The sequence below is a fragment of the Rhea pennata genome, chromosome 6 (assembly GCF_028389875.1).
Source record: "Rhea pennata isolate bPtePen1 chromosome 6, bPtePen1.pri, whole genome shotgun sequence".
Lineage (NCBI taxonomy): Eukaryota > Metazoa > Chordata > Aves > Rheiformes > Rheidae > Rhea > Rhea pennata.
The window spans coordinates 34,062,803-34,089,002 of NC_084668.1; the positions used below are offsets into that span (position 1 = coordinate 34,062,803).

Consider the following 26,200-nt stretch of genomic DNA (forward strand, 5'->3'; position numbering starts at 1 on the left):
TGCTCCCCGCCAGGGGGCGGCGCCAACCGCCGTAACCGCCGCCCCGCTCACCGCGAGCCCCACAGCACAGGAAGCGGGCTCACGTGCCTCACACGGCCGACTCCACCGCCCACCCCGCCGGCGCGCGGGGCGGGGCGGGCGCGACGCCACGCCAGTGAGCGCCGCCGCCGGGCCTTGACTGACCTGCGGCTCGGCCAATCCGCGACCCCTCCCCCTGCGCCCCGCCGGCGGGAGGGACGACGACAGGGTGGGAGTTCCGCTGCCCGCCAGAGGGAGTTCGCGCCCGCCGCGCGCCCGGCGTTGCCATGGCGACGCAGTGCCGCTGCCGTTAGCGCCGCCCGGCCGCAGCCCGGGAGCTCTCGCCCTCGTTGGTCACTTCTTGGCCTAGGTTACAAAAATCCCTCCAAATACAGCAAACGTGAAGAACCCCCCTGAGACAAAGTGCATGCAAGTCTAAAGTGCGAGACAGCGACCGTTCGCAGCCTCCCCCTCTCACTTGCTACTTGTGTTACACACCTGTACACACCTGATTGAAGCAAATCAATGTAAAAAACACACAACCGACAAAGTGTACATAATCTGTTCAGAAACAGCACAATATTTATTTAACATCTTTATATATTTTATATATATTTATATATATATATAATTCTTTTCTGCATTGCAGATTTAGTTTTATACATCTCTATTTACAATGATTTAAAATAATTATATTTCATCTCTGGCAGGTATTTACAAAGTCAATAGTAACTACATTTCACATTTCAACAACAGTCAACAGCATTAATTCAGTAAGACAATTAAGATAATGGCTTACATGCACCAATAACATGATCTTCAATATGTGCCATCTTCAGGTCTAAGAATGAAGATTTTTCCCTGGTCCCAGGTTAAAAAGACACCGTACAGCAGAGATTGTGGTTATTAAAAACCCATTTTAGTCCTTCACCAGTACTGAATCCTGAATGTTTGGGGTTCATACCAACACACAGGGTTTTCCTGGTGAAAAGGGATCCAACACCACTAATCCATGTTCTTTCACCTAGCCTATTTGTCCACAAGAAGTGGGCTACTTGCTGCTTATGCTCCCTTCTATGACAGAGATAAGATTACATCATGCTAAAGTAGTAAAAATCCTCAGTTCAGAGAAGCAAACTTTGTATGACAGAAGAAGTAAGAAAATAATCTTTTAACCCTTGCAGATTTTTTTTTTTTTTTTTTTTTTTTTGTCAGTAAAACTGACTGCATATCCTGTATTGTTACAAGGACAATACAAATCAAAAGATTCACTGTCAAGTAGAGGAAATACAAATTTAAAAAACGCAGCATGGGGTATACCTTGGTTTAGCTTTTTTGTAACAGATAAAAGCTACCATAGGAAATCTAAAATGTATTAAGAGTATCTGATTTAATTATTCAAAGTGTTTATTAGCTTTTTCCTGGAATCCTTGATATGGAAAAGAGTTAAATGACTCAATTGTATTTAATCATATGGAATTTTTCCATAAATAACCAGCTAGTAATATCCTTCCCAAAAATACGCACTTTCTGCAAGAAAACAGTAAGAAGTCTTGTTTCAAAGTAATCATTGAACACTGACACACAAAAACACACATACACATCCCAGCACTAACAAACTATTAACACTTTGAAAAGTGGTTTATCCTGAGTGATTGCTAACTCACATCTACTGTGTATTTGAAGCCACGAAATTTCTAACACTTGATTTTTCATGAACTAATAACATGAAAGTCTAGCACTGCTATAGAAACTACTTGAATAAAAGCATTAATACCACTCCCAAGTCCTACTTATTTTAGAGGAAAGGAAATTTCTCTTTGAATAAGTTGCTTCATTCCTACTAATTTTTCTTTTTTGTGGTCAGTTCTGGGGAGGACAAGGACCCAATCACACTGGATTCAACATCTTACTTGTGAGAAACATTCCATAATAAAGTACCATAATGTTACTTTTCCAGAGGATGTTCCTAAATCATCAGAAATCTTCCTCCCCACCCCATTTTTTCCGCTCAAAAAAAGCAAGTTCTGTATCACATTTTAATGGGTAATTAATCATCCTTGAGAGCCAAACTTTGAATTCCAATGGAACTTGAAAGTAACTTAAAGATACCCTGCTCTGAATTACATTTTATTGACTGTAAGACATTAAGCAGGAGCTCACAACAAAGTAATCAGTTAATAAAACTTGGCCTGATCACTTTTTCCATCATGCACAAGTTAAAACGTAAGCCAAGGTTTTACTCTACAGACACAAAGTTTTATACCATATCTCTTCCCATCAGCACCACCTCACAGATTTTAATAATCCAATATGACAGAAGAGCCAATGTATGGACCTGTTTTTAATTGAATTAGATCCTCAAATTCAATCTTCACTAAAATCTGATGTCTATAGCTAAAAACAAAAAAAAGTTACCCTTTTTAATTCAAGAGAAAATAAATCAAATAATGAAAACAGGAACTGTTTGTCATTTTCTTTAATTAAATTTAGAATACAGCCACCTAGTCTGGCAAAGATTTTCACTAAATCCATTTCTGGAAGCTGTGAGGTGCTTTTAAGACTTCTGCAGCCTGCTTTTGAACTATTAATATATTGCATGATAGCAGGCCTTAACACATGCCAAACTTACCTGGCAAGTTTACCCCAAATAGCTAGCTTTCAAAGATTTACTTTAAATAAAATTTTATAATGACTATGTGGAAGTCATCATCCATATCAGCCTTTCAAAATCTATTCATTGCTTGGTCATTGCAAGCAATGGACCAAGTCACACAGAGTTCTCCAGTGTCCTCCATCACTGGGTAAGAGGCAGGTGAGTACTTTGGCTCTTCAGCTGGTCATGACATGAAAATTTTGACAGAATTTTATATATTCACTAAAACAACACACACACATGATCTCCCCCCCTACTCCCCAAATCACCTCTAGAAAAGCTTTCTACAGTCAAGTTTATCCAACTGCCAAAGGAAAAACAAACTAAGTAATAACTGAGGGAGATAAAGGCCCATGTGCTAGAAATAAACAGCATTTAAAGCACTGAAAAATGAAATAAACCAAAAAAAATGCAATACATGTACAGAGAAAATTTCCTTTTTCTTCTTCCTTCTTCTTTTTTTTTTCTTTTTTTTTTTTTTTTTTTTAAACCAAGCTTGGAAAGGATTGATACTTTGCAAATGTAGTTCTGTGATCATCCTAAACAAGACGCACAAAAAGCATGTTTACTGTTCTCACACAAACTATTCCTATATTATAAACAGATGTTATAAATAAGACCTAGATAATGGATTTAATACTATATTAAACATGCCAAGGTAGCAAAATCTTTGGCCGTAAGAGAATTGCACAATTTAAGGATGAGAGTATTAGATTTAGGAACATCAAGAGCATCTTTTTGTTCTGTGTGCAACTCATTTCATTCAAACATATTTCATTACATTTTCCACACCTCCTCCAGGATTATTACTACAGTACCTAGTTTTAGGATCTTTCTTGCATAACACTTGTTTCCCACTTGGACTTCAAAGTAATTTAAATTTGTAAGCCAAAACAAACAAAAATGTCCAGTTTGTGACAAAATTAAAGTACCTGAACACTTAAAACACGCAGCCATCACTTCATGAAAAAATACAGTAAATTTGAATTCTTAGGTTAAAATACAGCTGTAGCATAGGTTTATCTATTCCAAAATTATTTTTTTCAGAAAATTGTATTTTGAAAGTGTTTATACTTTAAACACTGAGGAAAATTTCCCTGGAGTTAATTTTTTTCATGAACAGTAATAATCTTTGTGAAAGAAGTGGAAACAAAGCACATAATATCTGGAGACAAAAAGGAATTAGATATAGTCTCACCCTTGCTATGGAGTAGCTTTACTATCATTATTAAGGTCCCCCCTTAATCTTGAAAAATATGTCTATATTTACATACAGTATACACACAGTTGAGGCAATTGATTGTCAACACGTGACAAATGTATGTACCTGTCCACACACAAGTAAACCTCACATGGTGAGAAAAAAACCTGTCCCAGTAAACTCCACTATTCACAAAAGTAGTGCAAATAAATACTTTGTCAAAAAACCAAAATATTTCTCACTATTTTGTTGCCAAAACAGCTGAATTTAATTACATTAAAGCTAGCAAGAGTATGTTGGAAATGCTGGATTTAAGTACTTAAGACGAGCATACTTGCAAACTACAAATACTAGATCTGATACTTTCTTGCTGCAACCTGATGTTCAGCATTACAGAGTGAAGTATATTTTTAAAAAGCTTTCCAAATTCACATCAGAAAGGGTGTTCAAAGACATCCGTATTTAAGATATACAGTGATGTACAAAGTTTCCATATACTGAAATCTAAACTGAAAGGATAATATTGCAATTTAAATCTTTACCTTGCAATATTCATTTTAACAGGTATTTTTACTTCATCACTTTGTTGCCTGTAGGATGAAAAAATGGCTCCTTGTTCCACCAAAAAGCTGCTTATAATAAACACCTGAAAAAGCTAATCAAAGTTTGAATTAGCAAACCCAATATTTTATATTTTCCTAAAATCATAACGTCCAAGAAAAAAAAGATGAGTAACAAAATGGCAGTATATCACAATGTGGTAAAAATTGTATCAAGGGATAATTCATTTATCCTTACTTTTATGTGTATATACACCCACATATAACACCCACACTTTCTCACTTAAGAATTATCTGTAAGTGCATGCAGACACGCATACATGGAAAAAAATGTAGCGTTCTGCTTTTTGATCTCTTGTTATGCTGCAGCTGCACTGAAATACTGTAGAGATTAAAATTAGTGCCTCATGTCAAGTACTAAAACCAGTCACAGCAGAATTAATTCAGAATAAAGAGATTTAAATCTAAATATTTGTGACAGGTGTCAGAAAATTTAAGTATGTTTCATAGTTCCTTTAGTGCTTAACATATATAATCAGAAATCCAGCCGATTATTCTCTCAGCCAGTTTCTAGACATTTCTTATTTTATTACTGCCAAAAGTAGTGTGCTGAACTTCAGTATATAAAGTTTTGCTACAGTCTTAGCAAACCTTGGCATCGTTTGAGAGGCATCTAAAAGCATTAACAATACATGTGATACACAGCACTGCCGAGGCCTGTTGTTACAGCTGGTTTGTAGATACTAATGATGATTCATTTTTAAGATACGTATTAGTTAGTGCACATCTGAAAAACAACAGAACAAACTCCAACAGACAAAACATTTCCCTCAACTGGTAATTCTGATAAGTTATAAATGTACCACATCAGCGCACAGAAAAAAGAATTATAGGAATAAATTTGAAATTATTCAAAAAGCTTTATAGGGGAATTAAATATACAAAAGAACAAAACAAAATGGATTGTTATACCATACAATGGATTATTAAATCATAACAAAAAGGCACACCATCAAGATGAGAGCTGTAAAAATATCTTTAAATGTAGTCTGACTAAAGTTTTATCCAATTCATATTTATGCATGCATATTTGCCGTCTCATTTTCCTGAAAGAGGTTAATAGTATAATGCAAAGAAAAAAAATCCTGCACATAAGGATATATACCTTTTCCCAAATATATATACACACACACATGTGTATATGTATATATAAAAGTTTGTCAAATTTGCCCTGACGTCAATTTTTAAACATTCTACAACTTCTGAATGAAAGCTTACAACATTAAACACAAACTCCAAGAACCTTGCTAACAAACCACCCCATTTTTTAAAAATATTTACTAAAATAATTCTTCAAAAACCTAGTTGACACTTCTGAATTTTCCTTTTCCAAAGAATTAAACAAATAATTTGGTCCTTAACAATCTATAGTAATGGCTCTTTCATATAATTCGCTTTGGATGGTCTCTACAAAAGACAAATTTTGTAAACTTTCAGAAGACAAACTAGCAAGCAAGCTTCTGCACAACCATGACTGTTATCAAGTGTTTCTGCTGCTAAATCTTTACAAATTAAGAGTAGTCCTTCTAACCATACACAGCTTCCGACAGTGTTACAAAAAATACTTCAGTGTTTGATTTTCACAGAGGGTTCTACCTTAGACCGCAATCTTGACTTTGCCTTAAATTCCCATCTGTGTGTCAGCAGCGGTTCTTAAAGATGAACTTCAACTGAGGAAACAGTAAGTTTTCTTTCTAACAATTCAACTTAGTCTTTAACTGAATTCTGGCATCAGTCTGGATGCTGTTTGATTCTATCACTTCTCTGTGAATTAAAAGATATGAAGACTAGACTGCCAAAATGACTTGTCAAATCACAAAAACTCCTCTGAACATTTAAATGAGCTTTAATGTAAATTTGAAAATTAGTTCTGTTTGAAATAGAGGTCCAAAAACTAAAATATCAGAAGCTACCTAAAAAAAACAATCATCAGCACTGTAACACCATGTCATTGTCCTGATTTTTTTTTAAAGACTATCATCCAAAGATAAGCTGCTATTTCTAACTGCTTACGTTTTTTTTCTTCACAGTGACAGTGAAACCAAAGTGCCCACATAAAGATTGTAACTCTCTCCTGTAGCTTTACAATTTGTAAACTTCCAGGATATACATTACCTAAGAAAACAGGATGAGCCTTCATCTTTTCTCTCCAGCAATCCAAAAAGAGATAAAGAGAGACAGAGAGAGAGAAATAAAAAAGACAAGCATTTTCCTGTGTAACCAGGAACATGTGCTTCTAAGCAGTGTTCTCTAGCGTAAGTATGAGCCCACGCCCATACACCAGTCATATACATTCAAGATTTGGCTCAATGGCAAGAGATCTGAATTTTGTAGACTAGGGGCCAATCAACTAAAGTAATAGGACAGTTAAAAACAAAACAAAAACAAAACACCCACAACACCTTAACGGATTATAAATACAAAGGCAGTGACGTGTGGTCCTTCTGGGAAAAACGGACTGTCAGTACCACTTGGTACAAATGATGTTTTTAGAAAAGTGTTTCACATTGAAGCTTCAGTGTTCCTAGCAAACTGTTGTCTTGATCCCTGAGACAGCCCCTTAGAGGATGGTCTGTCTGGACTGCAGGATTCTTAAAATGACTCCATGATTGAATTTAAGGATACTGAGAAAACAACTGAGGGGTGGGAGTGTCCAATAGCCATGATACCATAGAAAGCAGCCTGAGAAATACTCTTTACCTGAATACACCTTTCAATTCAGTGATCATCACCTCACAAGAACAACAACAACAGGAACAACAACAAAAATTGGAGCAGAGCTAGCCATTAGTTCCCGGGAAAGTAGTGTTTCCCTCCCACTTATCAACCAAACTTCTTTACCAGCATGGTCTTGTCTAAATTCTAGCCTATATGCAGAATAACCCTGTGTCCTGGAGGGGAAGACGTATAACATTACACATGGCTACAACGCCATTAGAAGTGCATTGTAACCTACATTATCTACTTACAACCCTCTCTCTGAGAGACAGCTTTGTAATATGCATGTCTCAGTTGCTGAACATCCAAAGCTTCTGGGATGAGAGACTGTGGGCAGGCAAGAAAAAACTACCCTCGTTTTAATGAAAAAGTGCTGTAGGCAGCCAGGAGCAGCAATGACAATCCCCTCCCCAGAACTGATTGCACAGGCTCAGAGAGGTCCAAAGTCACATTAGAATCTCTGAGGCACTCCTGGTTCTGAGAAAGAAAAGTCATGATCCAGTAGTCTTTGCAGTACTGTAGACTGAGAAAACAAACCCGTTTCTATTTCTTAACAAAGCCAAAGCATCATCTCATAGGGATCACATTCACCATTTCCGCCGGTGTCTCCAGTCTCACAGTGTTGAAATGGGACTGATCAGCCTACGATGGATTGCACATCACCCAAGGAGAAAGGAAGGCATGGAAAAAGGCATACAGTACGTTATATACTGCTTCACAACCATGTTTACAAGGGGTGAGGTGATGAAGGTGAGGGAAGAATTATTGCTGTTTCAGTACAAGATACAGTATGATAGCAAAACCAAATCAAACAAGATCACAAACAGTATTTTCACACTGTGGGATGATGGTTCTTGTTTTGCCCAAGGATGAACTTGCCTGGGGATTAAGGGGAAAAGGGAGTCCTAAGAAGGGAATCAGCTACACCTGCGATATCAGCTGCATATTGAAACTTGGAGATCGAGACTGCTTGGTTAGGGGAGCTCCTGGGGGAAGGAGATCTTTACCTTCCCCAGCTTGGCCTAGTCGATCCTCTTGTAGGCTGATAGTCGAAAACCGATTGGTGTTGCCAGCTGCTAGATTGGTGACACCCTCTGTGCCAACACCAACACTGGAGCCTGCTTGACTGCCATTCACATAGTCAAAGGATTTACTGGAGGAAGCACTGGCGGTCCTAATCAGACTCAAACTGTTGGCTTTTGGCACTACCTGCCCAGCAGGCAGGCTGAGGTGTTTCTTAGGTGTCATCTCAATTATATCTACACCAAGGTCAGTGGATTGGTGCATGTACTGCTTCCGAGCTACTGAATCTCGAGGGCTCTCACTGGATTTTGCTGCAGAAGAGGTTTCTTTATCCTTAGCAGAACGTCCACTTGCTGCTTTCCTTAAGCTACCCTTCTGGGATATGGTTGATAGAAGTTTGGTCCCAACTGGCTGGCTGCTGAGGGAAGCTCCTGATGAAAATCCTTCATCAGCATCGTTAAGGTTCACAGATTCCTCTCTTCCATTTACACCCTCAGTATCTATTGAGGAAAAAGGAAAAAAAACAACCAAAAAAATCCCCAAACCAATCAGAACATACAGTAAGCATTCAAGTTACATAAAGATGTACACAGAACATCAAAACAAACTTTGCTGATTCAGATGATTTCCACTTGCTTAAAAATTTATAGTTCTCGGACAGTAATTCTCCTTTATACACAATATAATAAGGGAGTTTGACAATACATACTCTCTGAGCTTGATTTGCCTTTCTTCTATGTCATTTTTTAAGTCGGGAATATCACCCAAACTATGTCTGTAAACAGGAAGAATTAGATCTCAATTAGTTAATTTGTTTCAGATCTGTCTGCATGTGCTGGTCCCAGTTCTCTCACACAACCAAAAAATGGCAAAATCTTTTCAGACTATTTTCATCCTCGTTAGACGCAAGATGTGAGCACATTTAGGATCTCCTTCAGTCAGCATAAGTTACGCTGAGCACTTACCAAGCATCAGAATTAGGTCACTTCTTAGGCCAGCAATTACAATGCTCTAACAGAAGTAGGTGGCTTCTGCTGTGTATAGCTGGCGCTTCAAACAATGTGACTAAGCTTGCTGTTGGAGAACAACCTAATTCCTTGTTCTCTCTCTCCCAAAACTCAATGCTCCCTGCATTTCCAGCTATCCTACTGACATGCTTCTATCACATTTGCCTTAATCTGGGCATCTAGATTTTTCAGAGAAAATTTTCTTGTATTAGTACAAGTTTAACCTGTGAAATACTTCATGTTGTACAAGAGACTTTTTCTGTTTCTATTAAGGGGCTGTTAAGGAATAAATAAATAATTAAATAAAAAGCCCAGAAATATTTCCTTATTAAATCCTTGCTTTCACCCTATAATATGATTATGGCTCTACACAAATACAAAGACTTTTTTTGATCTTATCCTAGTTCTTGTTTTAAGCTCGCAGTACCCAAACCAGAAGAACAATTATTGGTTCACTAGAAAACTGAATAACATTTGAAATTCAAAACTGAAAATGGAGCTTGATGTATTTGCTTCAGCTATCTTGTTTCAATGAGTAAAATCCATGAAGTTTAAATATGTCTGCAAAAAAAGGAGACGTTGAGGCTACATGAATTTTGCTTTTCTTTATAAAAGCTGTGGAGCTTAACTATTTGTGAGAAATCCACAAAGCCTATGCATCTGTCACAGATGCAACCTCTGTATTACTTTACTGGCAGTTTGTGCAGCCTAGTATGCCACGGAGTAAACATGTTTTTCTCTCTTTTGTGGAACGCGGAAGCAGCAGTGGCAAGGATCTTACGGTTTCTACCATTTGAGTAGAACCACATTCTTTCTGATTGTTAGCAATGCATGAAGAAGCATTAAGTTATGGCAAGCAGAACAGGCATAAAGCTTTCACTGTTGCTGCTGCTTCTGTATAAAAAGCATATAGCCTGATCCTATGTCACATTTCTGAAGCATAAAGTAAAAAGAACACATTACAGTTTTGTTATTCTGTCTGTTTTAAACTCATTTCTCTTTCTAGGAAACTTTGCCTTGGAATTACTATTATTGTGAATCAGCCTACAAAAGATGTTCAGTCTTCTCCAAATTAGACTATTCTCAGGTCTCCCTCAGAACAACACAATGAGAGGTAATTCTCTCATTTTGTATAGTTTTGTTTGACTCATTAGCCTCCTGGAAGCAGCAAGAAAGTTCATGTTACTGCAGTCTTCCTCCCTGGGTAAAACCCTTTAATTTTAGAAAAAGAAGCTTTTTAATTTTCAAAGGCTATCATTAAATGAAGTGTGTCGCACTTGCTTTAACTTCCATATTTAAAACACATATCACTTTTTTCCCATTTGATCAAATTAGGCCTTTATCTTCTAAGGACGACATGCATGTATTTTCTTATATTGGACAATTAGATATTTTACTCACAATCCACATCTCCACCCCCTCCCCCAACCTTCCCACACATAATTACCACAGGTATTACTAAAAGGATGATGTAACTGGAACATAGCAAAAACATTTTTTCAGTAAACCAGCATTTTATGTTCCTTTATATCATCATGCAAAGCCAGATGAAAGTGTGTTTGGTTACAAGCAGCAACAGCAGCAGCTAAATCCCCTCTCAATCCTTTCTTGTTCAAGCACAAGACAGGTAACTGAAATAAGGTATCTCCAAACAATACTGGTAAGCTTTCTACTTTTACAAGAACATGAGCCCTTCTTCATAGTTTGTGTCACAGAATTTCTGAGTAACAGACACACCTATTCAGAGTCAGTGAAGTAAAGTTACAAAGAAAAAGTGGCATTTTGCCCACAGAATTTAAAGGGAAGACTGAGAGGGTTGTTGCAAGCTTTTGGATGCTGCAACTATGCAGAGGCCCAAGCAGCTCAGCAGTACTCAAAAATGAAGAAAATAGAGAAGACAACATGCGAGAGAATTTGTTTAGTCTGATCCTATGTATCCAGGAAAATTCTCAGTGGGACTGAAGTAATTCAGCAAACACATACTCTTTTCCCAACGCATATTATTTTTCCTTTAAAAGCTGCCCTCAGAAACAACAAAAGTTTGAGTCTCTACATTCTATTTTGGAAAGAAAAAAAAAAGGGGGGGGGGACGTAGCTGTAAAGTTTTGATTCCTCCAATAGACTAATAGGACATTTGAAAAAAAGAAAGCTAAAACACTCCTCCCTCCCTTCTTCCCTCCCAAGCCCTCTGCTACTATAATGCCAGAACTGAAAGAGTGCAATATGACAGAAAGCAGGTCAACTGCACTACATTTTCTCTTCAGAATTCTCACTGTTCCCTATCAGGACCAGTACCTCTCCAAAGAATACCTTATTAATGCCAGTACACATTTAATTCTGCAGATTTAGATGCAGCATTCTCCACTAATCCAAAATAATGCACATACCTACTACTACTGCAGGAGAATACCTTTTTAAGGCATCATCAAGCCATTCTTGAAATCTTCTGGAATTTTGCATTAATTGTATCAAAACACTGATTTGAAAAGGGGGATTATATAATTCAAGTGACATTTATTCTGTTTATCCTTCACATATTTGAAGCTAGAAGTCACTAAAAATGATCAGTATCATATGATATTGTTTGGTATGATAATGATTTTTATCAGAAGCTAACCCACACTCTGCGAAATCAGCATAAGATAATAGAGCACTATATATACATACACGTGTCTATACTGACAATCAAACCAAAACTTCATTGGCCTCCTCTCAGATGCTATCAACTAGAGAACTCAGTTTGCCTAAGCATGTGATTATATACTATTAATGTTTAAAGAGTAAAGGATATTCAACTCACTTCTATTCAGGTAAAGCATGTGGCACGATGCATTCTCCAAGAATATGTAAATGACAAATATGTCTTAAAACAAATTAGAAGGTCCTATCTTTAGAAGCCTCCTTCCCACTTCCCTTCTCTCTCAGAAGGTTCTCTGCAAAACTGAAGACTTCTCCATATCCTTCAGGTCATGCACATGCAAAGGTTAGTAAAACGGAGTAAGATCAATTGAACAAATGAACTTAGGAGAGGACAGGATTCATTTACTGAGCATGCTCAAATTCACTATGCACCAAGGAGTAAGACTATAAACCCACATTAAACATTTTTATGCAATTGTCCTCTACAGAAGCATGATATCTTAATCACCATTTGATAGCAACTCTGATTAACTCTGATTCTGTGATAATAATTCATTAAGTCTTTAAATTCCCCATATTATTGTTTTCAGAAGAACAAATCTAAAACCTATGTAGCTCACACCTAAATCTGCAAATAAATCTCAGTTTTGATCAACTGATATGCTTATAGAAGTTGGAAATATGAAAGGAATGTTCAGATAGAAAAGGAGACTTAAAATAGGAGTATTCTTCAAAATATATTTATCTAAATTCACAAGAAATTAATGAGAATGTTCATCATTTCCGAAGAAGAATCATGACTCAAATTCAATGCTCTAAAGTATGCCCCTTACAGAGTAAAGAAAAAATAGATGAGCTGAAGTAAAATGAATTTCTACCAGCTACTCTATCTGGACAACATGACTGAGAAAGAAAGCAATCATTGTGTCTAAAGTTCTTCGAAATGTGACAACTTTAAAGATCAAATTAAGTTTATTTTTGTTTTAAACTTTTTGTTTTTAAAGCAGCTAGTTCATTCATGTGAACTAGTTATAAGCACATGAATCTTCCTTTAAAGGAAGAACTGGCAAACAAAGGCATTAGATAGGCTTGACTTTTAATGGAAACAAGCATTTTTTTTCTTGGAAATTTCAAAATCAAATACTAACAAGACACAATTAGAATTCAGTTGTAGCCAAATCCATCTACACTCTATACTGACTACTGTTCAGGGCTAGATTTATTTATGTTCACCTGGTGCATTTTTTCCCTTCTGAATATTAGATTAAACATGCTCAGTAATAGAAAGTTTCCAAGCAATCCCAAAGCTCTTCGCTATTATCCTTGTCTTTTTTCTTTTTCTTTTTTTTTTTAAGCCATGCCAAGCATTCTTTCACCACACAGATGCAAGCCACAGGCCAGTCCATGTGATAACAAAAGGTAGTACCTGACCTGCAGTTAGGTATATAAGGGATGCGTGTATTGCAAAGAGAAGCTAATACACCCTGGGATAGCGGAAACACACACTAGAATGGAAAGAAGTTCTGCTTGGGGACAGGGAGCCAGGATCCTCCTCCAGCAACTGCCTCACTGACTTCTGCCTCCTCATCTCTGTCCTACCCTCTGTTGTGGCTTCTGTCAAGGTGGGCTCCGGGAAGCCATGCTCAGGGGTCCTGCGCATCAGCACCTCCCCCTCTTGCTCACGTTTGATCCCTAGGTCTGTGGAGCCGTGTTGGATCGGTGAGCCAGGTATGCTTGAGTCAGCCTCGTTTGAGAAGTCAAAGCCATCTGGGATTCAACATATAACATTTTAGTGCTTTTCTGTTCCTTTCTTGATATTCCAATCCAGGTAGGGAAAATAGAAGATTTATGTGGACACAGAACACACACAAAACACTACCCATGCTTAGCTGAGAATTGTGAGAACATCCACAGAAAGGGACAGGTGGGCTATACTGTAGACTAGAGACTAGCAAATGAATATAATGGCAACTACAGTAAAGACAAACATGACCCAGAGTCCTCAAAACAGAAGACACTTGCTTCTCGTCCAGGACATCCTGATTCAGCTGAGGACCAGAGGTCACTAAATCCCTTGGCATACGATTTTTAAAAAAGTATCAACAGAAAACGCCATCTTTGTTTTCAGACTCCTCTAAGCTCAGTTTATTTTTAGGCTATTCTACTTTTTACCTTCAGCCATTTATGCAGCTTTTCAAAAAAATGGATGTTTTATACATGCAGCATCAAAGCTTTTTAAGTGTAACAAAGTGATTTCAAAGCAAGCTCTTTGCTACACATACACTGAAGATACCATATCAAGGGAAATATTACTACATATTTTTCTTTTTCATGAAGTCAAGCACACTTCCATATGGTACAAGTGTTCACTACAGATAAACAGAATATTCCTTAGCTATCCAAAGGTAGTTCATGACATATCCCCTCTGTAAACAGGACCATGTGATGGTAGAAATGATGTTCAGTTCTTCCATCTCCCACCGCCTTCAGTGGGCTCTAGTTAGCTATAACCCTACCAAGGGCTGGATAATACCATTGCTTGAGCTATTTATGATCGGAGGCGGTTGAGTTTTAGTGTGGATTATAAGCAGAACTCAAACTGCAAGTCGAACTCTGCCACTACAATTTTATGCTGTGTAACATGAAGGAAAAAAAAAAAAAAAAAAAACTTAACATTTTCCAATTTCTCTATTTACTTACCTATCTCATAGGCTATCATCAAGTAAAGAACAAAACAAACACTGAATGCTCATGTTCATGCAGTGCTCTGAAGATGTAAAATATTATACATTGTTATGGTGCATAGCCTTTCAAAAAAATAATTATTATTTTGCAAACATTCAAACTCAGAAGCCAGGTTACACTGATGAAGATGAATACAGTATGCTACATTATTTGCTGTTGGCAGAGTAAGCTCACCTTCTCTCCTCCAGCGATGACGACGAATAGAAGCTGTTGTAATAGCAGTCCGAGAAATCCTCGGCACTGTGGGAGTAACTTCAACTTTCAGTACCTTCTGGCCTTCTTGTGATGCATCAGGAGCATCAAAGGGCAGCGAGTTTTTCATGGCATTTGCAACCTAAGATAACAGTAAAATGCTGTACTACTATCATCCTTAACAGCACTAATGACAATATTAATTAGATCTTTTTGCTGCATTAGAAAGAGGAGATAACCAAGAACAGTTAATTAGACCAGATATGGCACCACCTCGAAGATTCACAGTTGATATCTAAGTTGAAAAGTTTATCACAAACCTATGCCCCCACATGCCCCCAGCTAGATTTTCCTCATTTTTTGCCTTTCTGGGGGAATCCACTTTGTTCTGGATTTGCCACCTATACTGACAAGTGCAGAGGAAGTTTTCCAACCAAGTGAGACTGCAAAATAAGAAGGAAAATAACCCTAGTACAATTCCTGTCACAGAAGCAGGTCACAGGCCAAGCAGATGCAAACAGTGTAAGACTATGCACATGGGAGATACGGTGCCAGCTTCCCCCCAAAACAAGGTGTTTGGATTGCAGCTTCTTGCAAGATTTAAAAGAACTGCAACTTGCACAACGAGCATCATCTCATTAAAATACGCTGATCTTTATTAGACCTTATTTTTTATTATAATAACTTATTATAAAGCTAGAAGTCTTGTTTTGCAACTTTGAGAGAATAAGTGACCTATTTTGGCTTTGCTGTTTTAGCTGCTCCTTTAAAATTTACCGTAAAATGGCTGTGGGGAATTACAGGTTTACTTTTTTATTTATAAAGAAACTTTCAATTATTGTTTCTGAATTTAGAAAGAAGTTGTTCTAAAAGTAAACTCATGTACTAGCTCATGAAAAGCACCTAGGTCTGTACAGTGTATGCACTACTTAGCAATATAAAGCTCCTGCATACAAAATGTGATTTAAAAAAGTGAACTCACTTTGATTTTCAAAAAGCTTATAGATTTTTACACAATCAGCCAGTAACAAAAAGATTAGGCATATTTTAAACTTAACATCACATATTTATTCATATATCTTATGTTTCATATACATTTGACTTCCTCCATACTTTTCACTCCTCCTCCAATGGAGACAGTAGGTAAAATAAAATGGTCAGAGAAAATTAAAACAAAACTGTGGAAAATATATCTAGCTAATCTTAACAAAAATCCTACCTAACAACAGTTCCCATCATAATTTGGGCACACTATTCTCTCCATTACAGTTTACAACAGATATTATGAAAAGCAATAGCATGTTGCCTCCTCACAGACTTTCTCTTTTATCAGTAAAAATATATAAATAAATAAAGTTGATTCATCACTGGTGGAACTTCAGAGATCAAAATTCATTATATGACAAGAGAAACAAATCTCTTAAATCCATGTAGTCTTGTTAGCTCAAGGCAAAACATTCAAATTTCATTTTAAGATTTATCTAAAACAAGGCTGGCAGTTCTGCCCACCCAGATGAAATACAGGTCTACTTTGTAATACATATCTTTTGCTAGATACTCCACTTTTCTGACAATACATAAGATTTTTCTTCCTTTTAGACCATGTTCTTTCTCTGCTCTGTAACATAGACAGAAATAGAAACTGGCATTTTGTTTATTGTATAAAGTCTCGTGTCTCAGCTGATACAGTAGTATCATCTGTTTAAAGCACTATTAAAATTACGCATTTCCTAGTTTTGTGCCAAAATCAATATTTTCATTTGTTCTCCTCAAACCAATGGCAAAATTAAGGCACTTTTTCATCTCCTCAATATTGTCTCAATATTATAAAGTTATCAGAAGCCTTGGAAATATAAGGGAGGTCCAACAAACTCCTCAAGCTCCCAAAGCCCACATACACTAAATTTGCTAAGCTAATGAGGAAATCTTTGGTTAGCATCTGCAAAAACACGAAGTAGGAGAAATCTACTACATCACTGGAATGAATCCTATTGACGTAACTTTCTTTGTTCCATTTGTCTTGGGAAAATCTCAAGTAACGTTTGATTAAAAAAAAAAAAAAAAATCAATGCACACTGCATGTCCCCAAAGCTACATGAATTAAGGGTGTCTACTGCATTAGAATAAAGTAAAAGTGGTTTCCTGCACGTTATAACAGGCAAAAACCATCAAACAACCACAGAAAGAAGCAAAACTGGTTCAAAGAGTAATGTCACAGATCACAGAATATTAACTAAATCACGAAGACTTTTCACTTCCTAGGGGCTGGAATGGCTGCCATATAGCATCTTCTCCAGCTGCTGTTATGATCCTTCAATTCTCCATTAAAAGTCTTCTCAACGAACTTGCAGTCTGACATCTAACCAGCACATAGACTCCTGGCATCACTGCAGAAAGGTTCCCTTCCACTCATGCAGCTGTGTTTTGCCCTTTGCTAGCCAGTTCTCTCAGCCTCACCACTATCTGTGAACTGCTCTCCTATTTACACTTAGGCCCTTTTCCACTCTGTCCTCCTGAAACGGTACAAGCCTTACTGCATTCATCATTTCCTTGATCATAATTAAGACCTCAGAAATTCATTTCTGTTATATTGAACCAAATCAGATCAAGTACAACAGTATGCCTTCCTGCCTTCTATCTACTAGTATTGCAGCCTCTTTTGTGTAGGGATCTTTCTCAGTAAACAGAATTAAAAACTATAAATTAGTAGCAGAAAACTTCTGTAATAGGACTAGAAAAGTGACAGAATACTTATTGGGCCTTTTAACAGCTGGCTCATTTAACAGCACAAATTGTACTTCTGGGGACAGAGGAGTACCATATGGCAATGAAATTAATCTAAAAAATAATCTAATGCAACAGTAAAACTTTGAAACAATCCAAACAACCAGTTTGCATGAGTCACAGCCCTTCTCAGCCAGGAAAAAAAAATCCAACAACTCCCCAGCACCACCACCCACACATATACCCCTCTCAAACAGCAGTTCTTCAGGATCCCCACAATTTGCTCTCTGTCCCAAGCTCCCTAAGATCAACAAGCACCAAACCCACACTGACAGGCACAGAACCAAACATACAGCAGAAGTCAGGCTTGGCTTGCCTGCCTGCAACTATCACAGACATTGCAGAACTGGTTTCAGGTCATATACATCCACTCTTGCTTACCAGAAATGAGCTCTGACAAAAAGAATATCCAATACAAGTACATACATCAATTTTAAAAAAAATGGATAAAAATACTGTTACAAGAATGGACTAGCTGTCCTATGCTTTTTGACTACCAAACCAGGAAAGTCTGGGTGCCTCCACACTCAAGATACGGATTTCATTTTGAAACTTGGTGCAGGACATTTGTGCTGAGAATAAAAGACTGGCTGACTGGAACTGAGCTATCTCCTGAGTCTAGGTTAGCTTACTAAAAATACTGAATCTGTTGACTTTTCCCTCTTGAAATCCCCCTTTTTTGGCTATGAAACTGACAGCCAGCATTTATTTATGCATATGCTTTTCTTCTCCCAGAAAAAACTTTTTTCTTGCATTACTTCCTACCCTTTCTAGTGCAGTGTCTCTGGGCAATGGTGAAAGAATGTGGCTTGGCAAAATACTTCTACATTTAAGCTATTTCTTAGCTTCCTGATGCTGCTATTTCAACTTTTTTTAGACTGTATACGCAATATGAAACTGTTTAAATAAGAGCATTGAACCATATTGTCAAAAATATTTCTCCAAGAAATGTACCTAAATACAGGGATTGTGAAGTTTCTCATTTTGATGATGACTGATGGCATTAATTACACAAACGGTCTGAGTACAGATAGCTAAATATAATCCTAATGTGGAGGACTGCCTAACCCCTAAATGGACCTCAAAGGATTTGCTGCTGTTAGGCAATCCCAGGCAAAGACTGGCGATGGAACTTATGTGGGAGGATGCACAGACGGCATTTTATTCAGTGCCAGTAGTTTCAAGTATTTAAAATACAAAATTTTATAATGCCACTAAATTACACATATCTCCTGGAGAAAACAAGTAGGTGAATGGAGTCCAATCTTTGAAAAGCTCAAATTGCTTGAGTATATAGCATGAGCCCAAGGACACAAAAGTAATTTAAAAAAAAAAAAAAAAAAAAAAGGAATTCGACAATTTCATAAATCTGCATTTTACCAATTGCAGGATAACATGCTGGGAAACTGCAATGGCCGGAATATTAAGAAGAGAATGCACAGATGCACCCGCACACATGCGCAGAAAGACCCTGACAACCAGGGAAGGGAAAGAAGATTGGAGATGTTACCATCATCAAACAATGAGGCTAAGTGGCAAAAGTAGCTTTGCAAAAACAAGGAGATTTCAGAAGATTCTCTCAATTAGAAGTCATCTCAAAAAGCAAGCTGATTAAAAATGAACACTCAGGACTGAAAATTGTTGTATCATCAATCGAATTAAATTTCAGATCCTCCCACATACCTCCTAAACGTAGTATATTCTGACAGGGTGGCTTAATTCCACAGGTTCAATATTTAATTTAAAACTTTCATTCTGATGAAGCAATGAGTCATTTCCAAAAGGAAACAGCTATTACAACAATGCAATGGTAAGATGCATTTAAAATGCAGCACTCCCAGAAAGCTTCCAGATAAATTTTCCAGCCAAGATGAATTCATCAAGAGAAAATTTTACCTTATTGGAGAAGACAGGGATGTTAGAATGCCACATAAAAAGATCTTCCCCAACTCACTTCTTTCTTTGTTATGCAAAAGGTGATAAACACTTACTGATTTTAATTCGGAGGAGGATCAAAATCTGATGGCCACAACTCTGATAGAGAAATTGAGATAACATGTATTCTACTTACTTTAGCCTCCTTATTTTTCTTCTTACTTTGATCCCTCATTCTTATACCTAACAAAAATAAAATCTTTCCATTCCTCCTCTCCATCTGTCAGCCTCTTTGTCCTCCCCAATCATATACACCTGTATCTAGCTCAGTTTCATAACTTCATTTCATTTTTATTTCTCTTTTTTTATGATCATGACAGCAATTACAGCATAAACTGGGAAAAAAATACCACACAACATCATTTTATTGCTGCTGCTCTAATGAAGGAGAAGGTTAACACTTGTGTGGTTTCGATCAATGAAAATCTGATTTTGACTCCGGACATAAAACTTCTTTTCACCTTTGGCTGTATCCTGTTGGTGATCTTTCCAGTGTGTTGATAGTTAGAATGTATTCTAAGTCCTGCTGAAGGTCTAGAAGCAAAGGAAACAACTTTTCCCACAACCAATGCCTTATGACATATAATCATTTAAACTTTGAATCACTCATGGGTAGTTTGGGCCAAAACAGCATAAACATTTTGCTCCAACTGTAATATATTAGAAAATCCTAGCTGTCAGCATCGATGAGCCCTAAGAGATCCCAGCACCCTATCTTAATACTCAAGAAGAAAAAGTATGATATAAACAGCTACATTGAAAACAATAGCAGCTCTTGACAATCACGTGCAATTGGGAGTGCAGTAAATGGCCACAAACGCTTTTGTTACCGGTTTCATTTCAGAAACACATCCATACTCTTCTTCATCAAGCCCATACATTTCAGTGGATTGTTTCTTACCAACAGAGGCTGTGAGTAGAGTTCAAGCTGTGCTCTGTAAATTATGTCCTCCAGCACCTCCTGGCCAAGATCCCACTGACCATTATATCTAGAAAGAAAGGAGATGTACTTATCTTTCAGTATTTTATATATATCAACTTGTCTTTTTTTCTGCCCAAATCCAACTGTTCTCTTTTATGTTTATGTGGAAAGATAGAGACGAAGAGGTAAAGGTTAACATTACTTAGCAGAACTGAATTTCTATCACACATGAATTTAAGCTAACCCAGGAGCTACTGGCATTCAAGAGGACAGCCTTTCATCATGTATCTTGGCATCCAAGCTCATTGTGCATATAAAGAAAAGATATCTCGTGGCAGTGGCAGCTTTGGAAAAGATAAAGCCAGGAGTCTCACTCTTTATCACCTACTGCTGGCAGTTCATTACCTACTTAAACGCTGACAGAGATATTTCCAGATTATCAACTGGCTGAATGAGCAAGTAACAGGAAAAATACTAATTCCGTTAGACTCTTGTGTGATATGAATTTCATTACATGTTTTCAGTCATAAACTAACAAGCATTGATATTTTAATTCCTGTAAAACCAGCCATTTATTTTTCTACCAAAAAGAACCACCCACTTACATAGCATAATAGACGCCTGTCAGCAGCTGCACCATAAAGTCCGGGTCTAATACGACTCTACCACAGTGTTCTTTCCAGTGTTTCTCATGCTGCCGTGGAAAGCCACTCACACACAGCCTGAAAAAAATATACCATTCTATCAAAACATTAGCCCCACAAACATGTCTTTACATCACAGATTTTATTCTGTTTTCAAAAACGAATCACCAAAATGTAATTACTCAATGTAGAACATTTCTTACGTTGTTCTTCCAACCAATAACGTAGTTTCAAAACAGTGTCTTGAAATGTGACAGATAATTCCATGAGTGCTATACCCAAATAGCCATTAATTCCACCATTTCCTTCAAAATATAACCAGCTTCTAAAGAACGAATGTTGTAAGATGTTCTCTGCTGCTAGCTGGCAAGTATGAGATTCTCCAAGAAGATCAATAGCCCAAGCCAATCTTCTTTAAAGGACATGTAAGTGGTATCAGAGAAGTTTTCTCCCATGTAATATATGATGAAAGCATATAGTCGTATTTTACCTAAACTTGAATAACACAGATATTGTGTTCCTGAAATTTACTTTCAGGTGCCTTCTACAAAATTTTCTGGCCCTTGAAATAGAGCCTAACTTCTCATATCCTGTATAGCACTGAGTCCACTGCAAATAACAGAATATTTTTTCAGAATTTTAATATCTAATCTTCATCAGGGAAGCAATATATGGCTATTAGTATATGTTGGGTTTTTTGTCATAAGAGAAACTAATGAGTATTAGATCTTAAAAGCAATGGACACACTGAAAATTGCACTCCAATTATTTATTTTCCAGTAGACGTATCAATGCTTAGCTTTTACACAGTATAAACATCTAGTAACATGAACTTCATGGGCACATACTGACGCTGATCAAAATAGAGGAAAAAAATAGGAAAAAAATAGAAAATAGAGAAAAGCAGTTAGCCACACAAAAGGAAAGCCTTCAGAAAAACCCAAATACACACACACGAAAGCAGTATTATGCTGAATTAATGCTCTGTCCAGCAAATGACATCTTGCACCTCTATCAAGAAGCAGTATGTACCTATTCTTTTCTTCTTCAAAGATGAAGAAATCTGGCTAAGAATAAAAGTACTATCTAGATTAAAACTGATGAGCTGAGAGACTATCTAAAACATACACAATTCTGCATATACGTTCTGCACCCTCAGTAACAAAAACTGGCCATACACAATTGGCCCAAATTGCTTTGTAAAAGACAAGCAGATGGCTTGACAAAAAAAAAAAAAATGCTACCAAGAGAATTAACTGCCAGCCAGGCACGGCCTAATCTCCACCAAGGCATGATGCATAGTACCGCAATGACTCTGCAGGCAGCACTCCAAGTCAGGAGCACAAAAGCTTTCAAAAGAAACCACAAGGTGAAGCTTGAACACAATGACCCATAGAGGATCCAGAAAATTTCAGCTTCAAGATCATCCCATCCCTTTTCCACGAAGGAAAAGTAAAAATACAGATTCCCCAAAAGATTCACTAAAACAAACATGGAAATCCATATATAAATGAGATTTCCTCATTCGGAATTGTTTGTTATATGACCTGCAGCAAGTCCTATACCTACACATTTGTGTAGCAAGCCATATACTTTACATCATCAAATGTCCTATTTACAAGGACAAGCACTTCATGGAACAAAAAAGAAAAGTGAAATACATTTAAAGAAATGCACAGTACAGTACTACAGCAGGCTGCTGGTTCACTCAATTTACAAGATCTTGCGCCCAGATGACTATCTAGTGACAAGGGAAACCAGAAGTCACAGATCTAAAAGATGCGGAAGAGCACTACAGAAAACTGGAAGATAGTGCACCTGTAATTCACTATGTCAGCTAGAAATAATCTGCAGTTTAAGACTGCTAAGTACAGTCCCAGAACCATGAGTTATCAAGCTTTTGGAAAGTTTAGGCTTCTCTTTGAGATACTAATGGCTTAATTTGGTAACAAAGATATTGTTTTCTTGCCCACAATAAACCAATATATTTATGAAACAATTGAGAAACAAAATTATCTACAAAGGTCAGTCAAACATCTTCCATTGAAAGAACACTGAGCCTTTCACTTACAAGTGCACTTGTGCAGGAAGGAGATGTACATACAGAATTCACAAAAATTTGAACATTTCATTAAGTAAAAAAATTTTTTTTTATTTGTAAAGTCTGTACCCAGCAGATGAAAGAAGCATCCCACAACCTAGTTATTAATCAGCTTGTTCTTTGGCTTAAGACATCTAACAGCAGAGGCTCTCACTTCAACATGCTACTAAAAGACAATGTCTGCTAGGAAATAGATAGCAAATGAAGCATGGTGACTTGAACCTTCACTGTTGTTCATACTAGACAAGATGCTACAAGTTCAATGTTGCATATTCTATATTGAAACAATTTCTAGTGAGTATTAGAATGCTGACAAAAGACTAGCAATTTGTAGAACAAGAGCTGCATAAAGGCACACAGAGTTCGCAAACAATAAAAAGAACTGAAAATGAAACTCATCAGATAAGATTGTTTTCCAAGTACTATTCTGTTTCAGATGGTGGCTGTTATCCAAAGTTATAGCTCCAATTTCAGAATGGACTGCAGAACCTTCTGAATCAAATGACCAGGAACATCCCCACTTACCACATTTTCAACTAAAAACTGTTCTAAGAAAGGACACTTGTGATGAAAACACTAGAAACAGGAGAACATTTAGGACAGAGAGGAATTCCCTCCCTCCAAATTATCCTCTTCATCAGACGTAAGCCTAAAGCCTGATGGACAAAGTCCAACAAAGTCTGAGGACTCCTGATAATGATGCAGCACAACTGCCAAGATTGTCCACGGTAAGAAATCGTTTCTTCATCAGGAGAGGCACACTACCCTCATAGGAAAAAAAAAAATCCTCCACTAAAAGCAAATACAACCCTTCAGAGTTCAGCAACCAAAAAGGAAAAAAAGTTTAGAATTTAGAAATGTTTATCCATTTGATCAGCTATATTGGTCAACTTTTCACTCTATTAAGGGATGTTACAGAAAAAAGTTTGAGTAGTTGCAAAGCATGTATTTTTTATCCAATAGCTTTTTAGAGAATGCTCAAGAAAATGTTACTCTTCTGGCATTTAAATGACAATTTTAAGTTTGACCTTAAACGTATTATTTAAAGCACTCTTGCTTATGAGGTTAGTATTTCCTAAACTAGAATTTGGTAAGAAAACTTTAGTGAATTTACAAATGAAAATTGGGCTTGAGAAACCTTTCCATTACCTGTATTAACTTACACGATGGGACAAAACTTTTATCGATTCACTAAAATCTTTTTTTAATCTACAGAAGAGCAGAAAAGCTTGATGTCAGAAAGGAACCATGAGTGTCAAGGTCACAAAATGGTTTTAAAGTCAGACAGAAAGCATTGTTAAGAAGAAACCCTTCAGCGTGGAGAGAAGTGAGTTTTAAGGCTGTTTATTTTACACACTGTGGGGGTGCATATATAAAGTAAAAGGCCCCCTAGGTAAATATAATTTCAAACTTAATTACATACAGGAAAAAAAAAAGAAGAAAGGGGGGGAGGAGGATGTAAAGAAAGGCAGGGGGTAAAGAAGAAAAGAAAACCCACACCATCTTAAGAGTGCACTCCATCTATTGCTTTTACAATACCCAAAACAGCACTCTGCTCTTTTTAGAGTAAAAGCGCTCCCAGTGTAAATGTCTATTATCTGGATTATACACAGCTACAGAACTAAGGGTAAAACGACTAGAAAATAAAGAGTTAAAATAGAGGCTATTATAAGGTTCCATTAAATGCATGCTCAAATGAGCAATAACAGATTGTTTTAGCTGAATGAATACAGTCATGTGGAATCTGTATTTCAAAGACTGAGGAAAATGACTACAACTCAGAATTGGAGCTGAGATGGGATTTTGCGAGTATACACTTTACATAATGGGGATGATAAAGTGCAAGAAAAAAACACACCTGTTAACTAACATTTATTCAATTTATTACAGAACAATCCCATTGTTGTAAGTAGTTCATTGCACCCCAAACCGTTGCACCTTTTGAAAAAATAAAAAAAATCCCTAGCCTATGAAATGGTGTCCCCTCTCCTCTTTATCTGAAGAAAGGATCAAATTTTCACCACACTTGGTAAATTCAGCATAGTCATAGCTCAAATGATTGTAATGGAAGCATTCCAACAATTTTGTCCTTTCCCCATCAGAAATCAAGAGGGGCGGGGGGAGGGGGGGAATGAAAAGAAAATAAAAAAATAAAAATAAAAGAAAAAAGAGGATAGACTCGTCACTGTATGGGTGTATTACCAGGGAATATACATTTTTAGAAGCTATTATGATTTTTCTTAGCTACACCCTTGAAAGGTATGTAGTAGTTTTCTTTCACAGAAGTACTCTACTGAAGCAAACAAGCTAAATCAAAAAACACATAAAGAGATTCCACTATATGGGGGTAAGAAAACAGAATTCATCTAATTTATCTAATTTTAGACAAAAATACTAGTAAAAGAGCAGGTATTTGAGAATATCAGAGATACTTGAGATTTTGAAATTTTCAGAACAAAAAGCTAGGATCTTTGCCAGTCAGCTCCTTCCAAGATTATCAAAGCAGGAAGTTTTATAAAGAACGTGTATAGGAGTTTGAGAAATTATAGTACTGAATTTCCCAGAAAACTGGATGATATTATTAGGGAGAGTTGAAGGGGGAAAAGAGAGAGAGAGACAGAGACAGAGAGAGAGAGAGAGAAGAAAAAAGAGGCTAAAGTCCAGAATATCATCTAAATCATGCAGAAAGCAAGACAGGTTAATAGTTGGAAGAGGAGGAAATTGGTACTATTCCTGATAAGACTTTGAAGTTGACCATACTGAAAAATGTGTAAATCCCATAAATGCAAATAAGTCAGAGCAGCTTCAACAGACTAATTTTCTCCAAAACTCATTGTTTCAGATAATGAAGCGTTACATAACTAGAACTAAAGCCAGTGCAGTAGGAAGATAATCCACGTGTTTTTCTGCATGCAAGCACAGTATCAAGCTTCCAATTAAGCTGCAGGATTGACCGAAAGTTACATCAAACACAGCAAGCAAATCCATTCTCTT

General features: G+C 37.0%; 1 protein-coding gene across 1 annotated transcript in view; it reads right to left on the reverse strand.

Annotated features, from left to right (window-relative positions):
• Nucleotides 1-687: 687 nt before the first annotated feature.
• Nucleotides 688-26,200, reverse strand: part of HYCC2 (hyccin PI4KA lipid kinase complex subunit 2) — a 76,639-nt gene continuing 51,126 nt past the window's right edge. The window contains exons 10-14 of the mRNA XM_062578211.1: nt 21,067-21,183; nt 20,441-20,528; nt 14,803-14,962; nt 13,483-13,650; nt 688-8,736 (exon numbers count right to left, since the gene is read on the reverse strand). Coding sequence (XP_062434195.1) covers nt 8,135-8,736; nt 13,483-13,650; nt 14,803-14,962; nt 20,441-20,528; nt 21,067-21,183 — 1,135 coding nt within the window. The 3' untranslated portion in view covers nt 688-8,134. The remainder of the gene's footprint in view (nt 8,737-13,482; nt 13,651-14,802; nt 14,963-20,440; nt 20,529-21,066; nt 21,184-26,200) is intronic.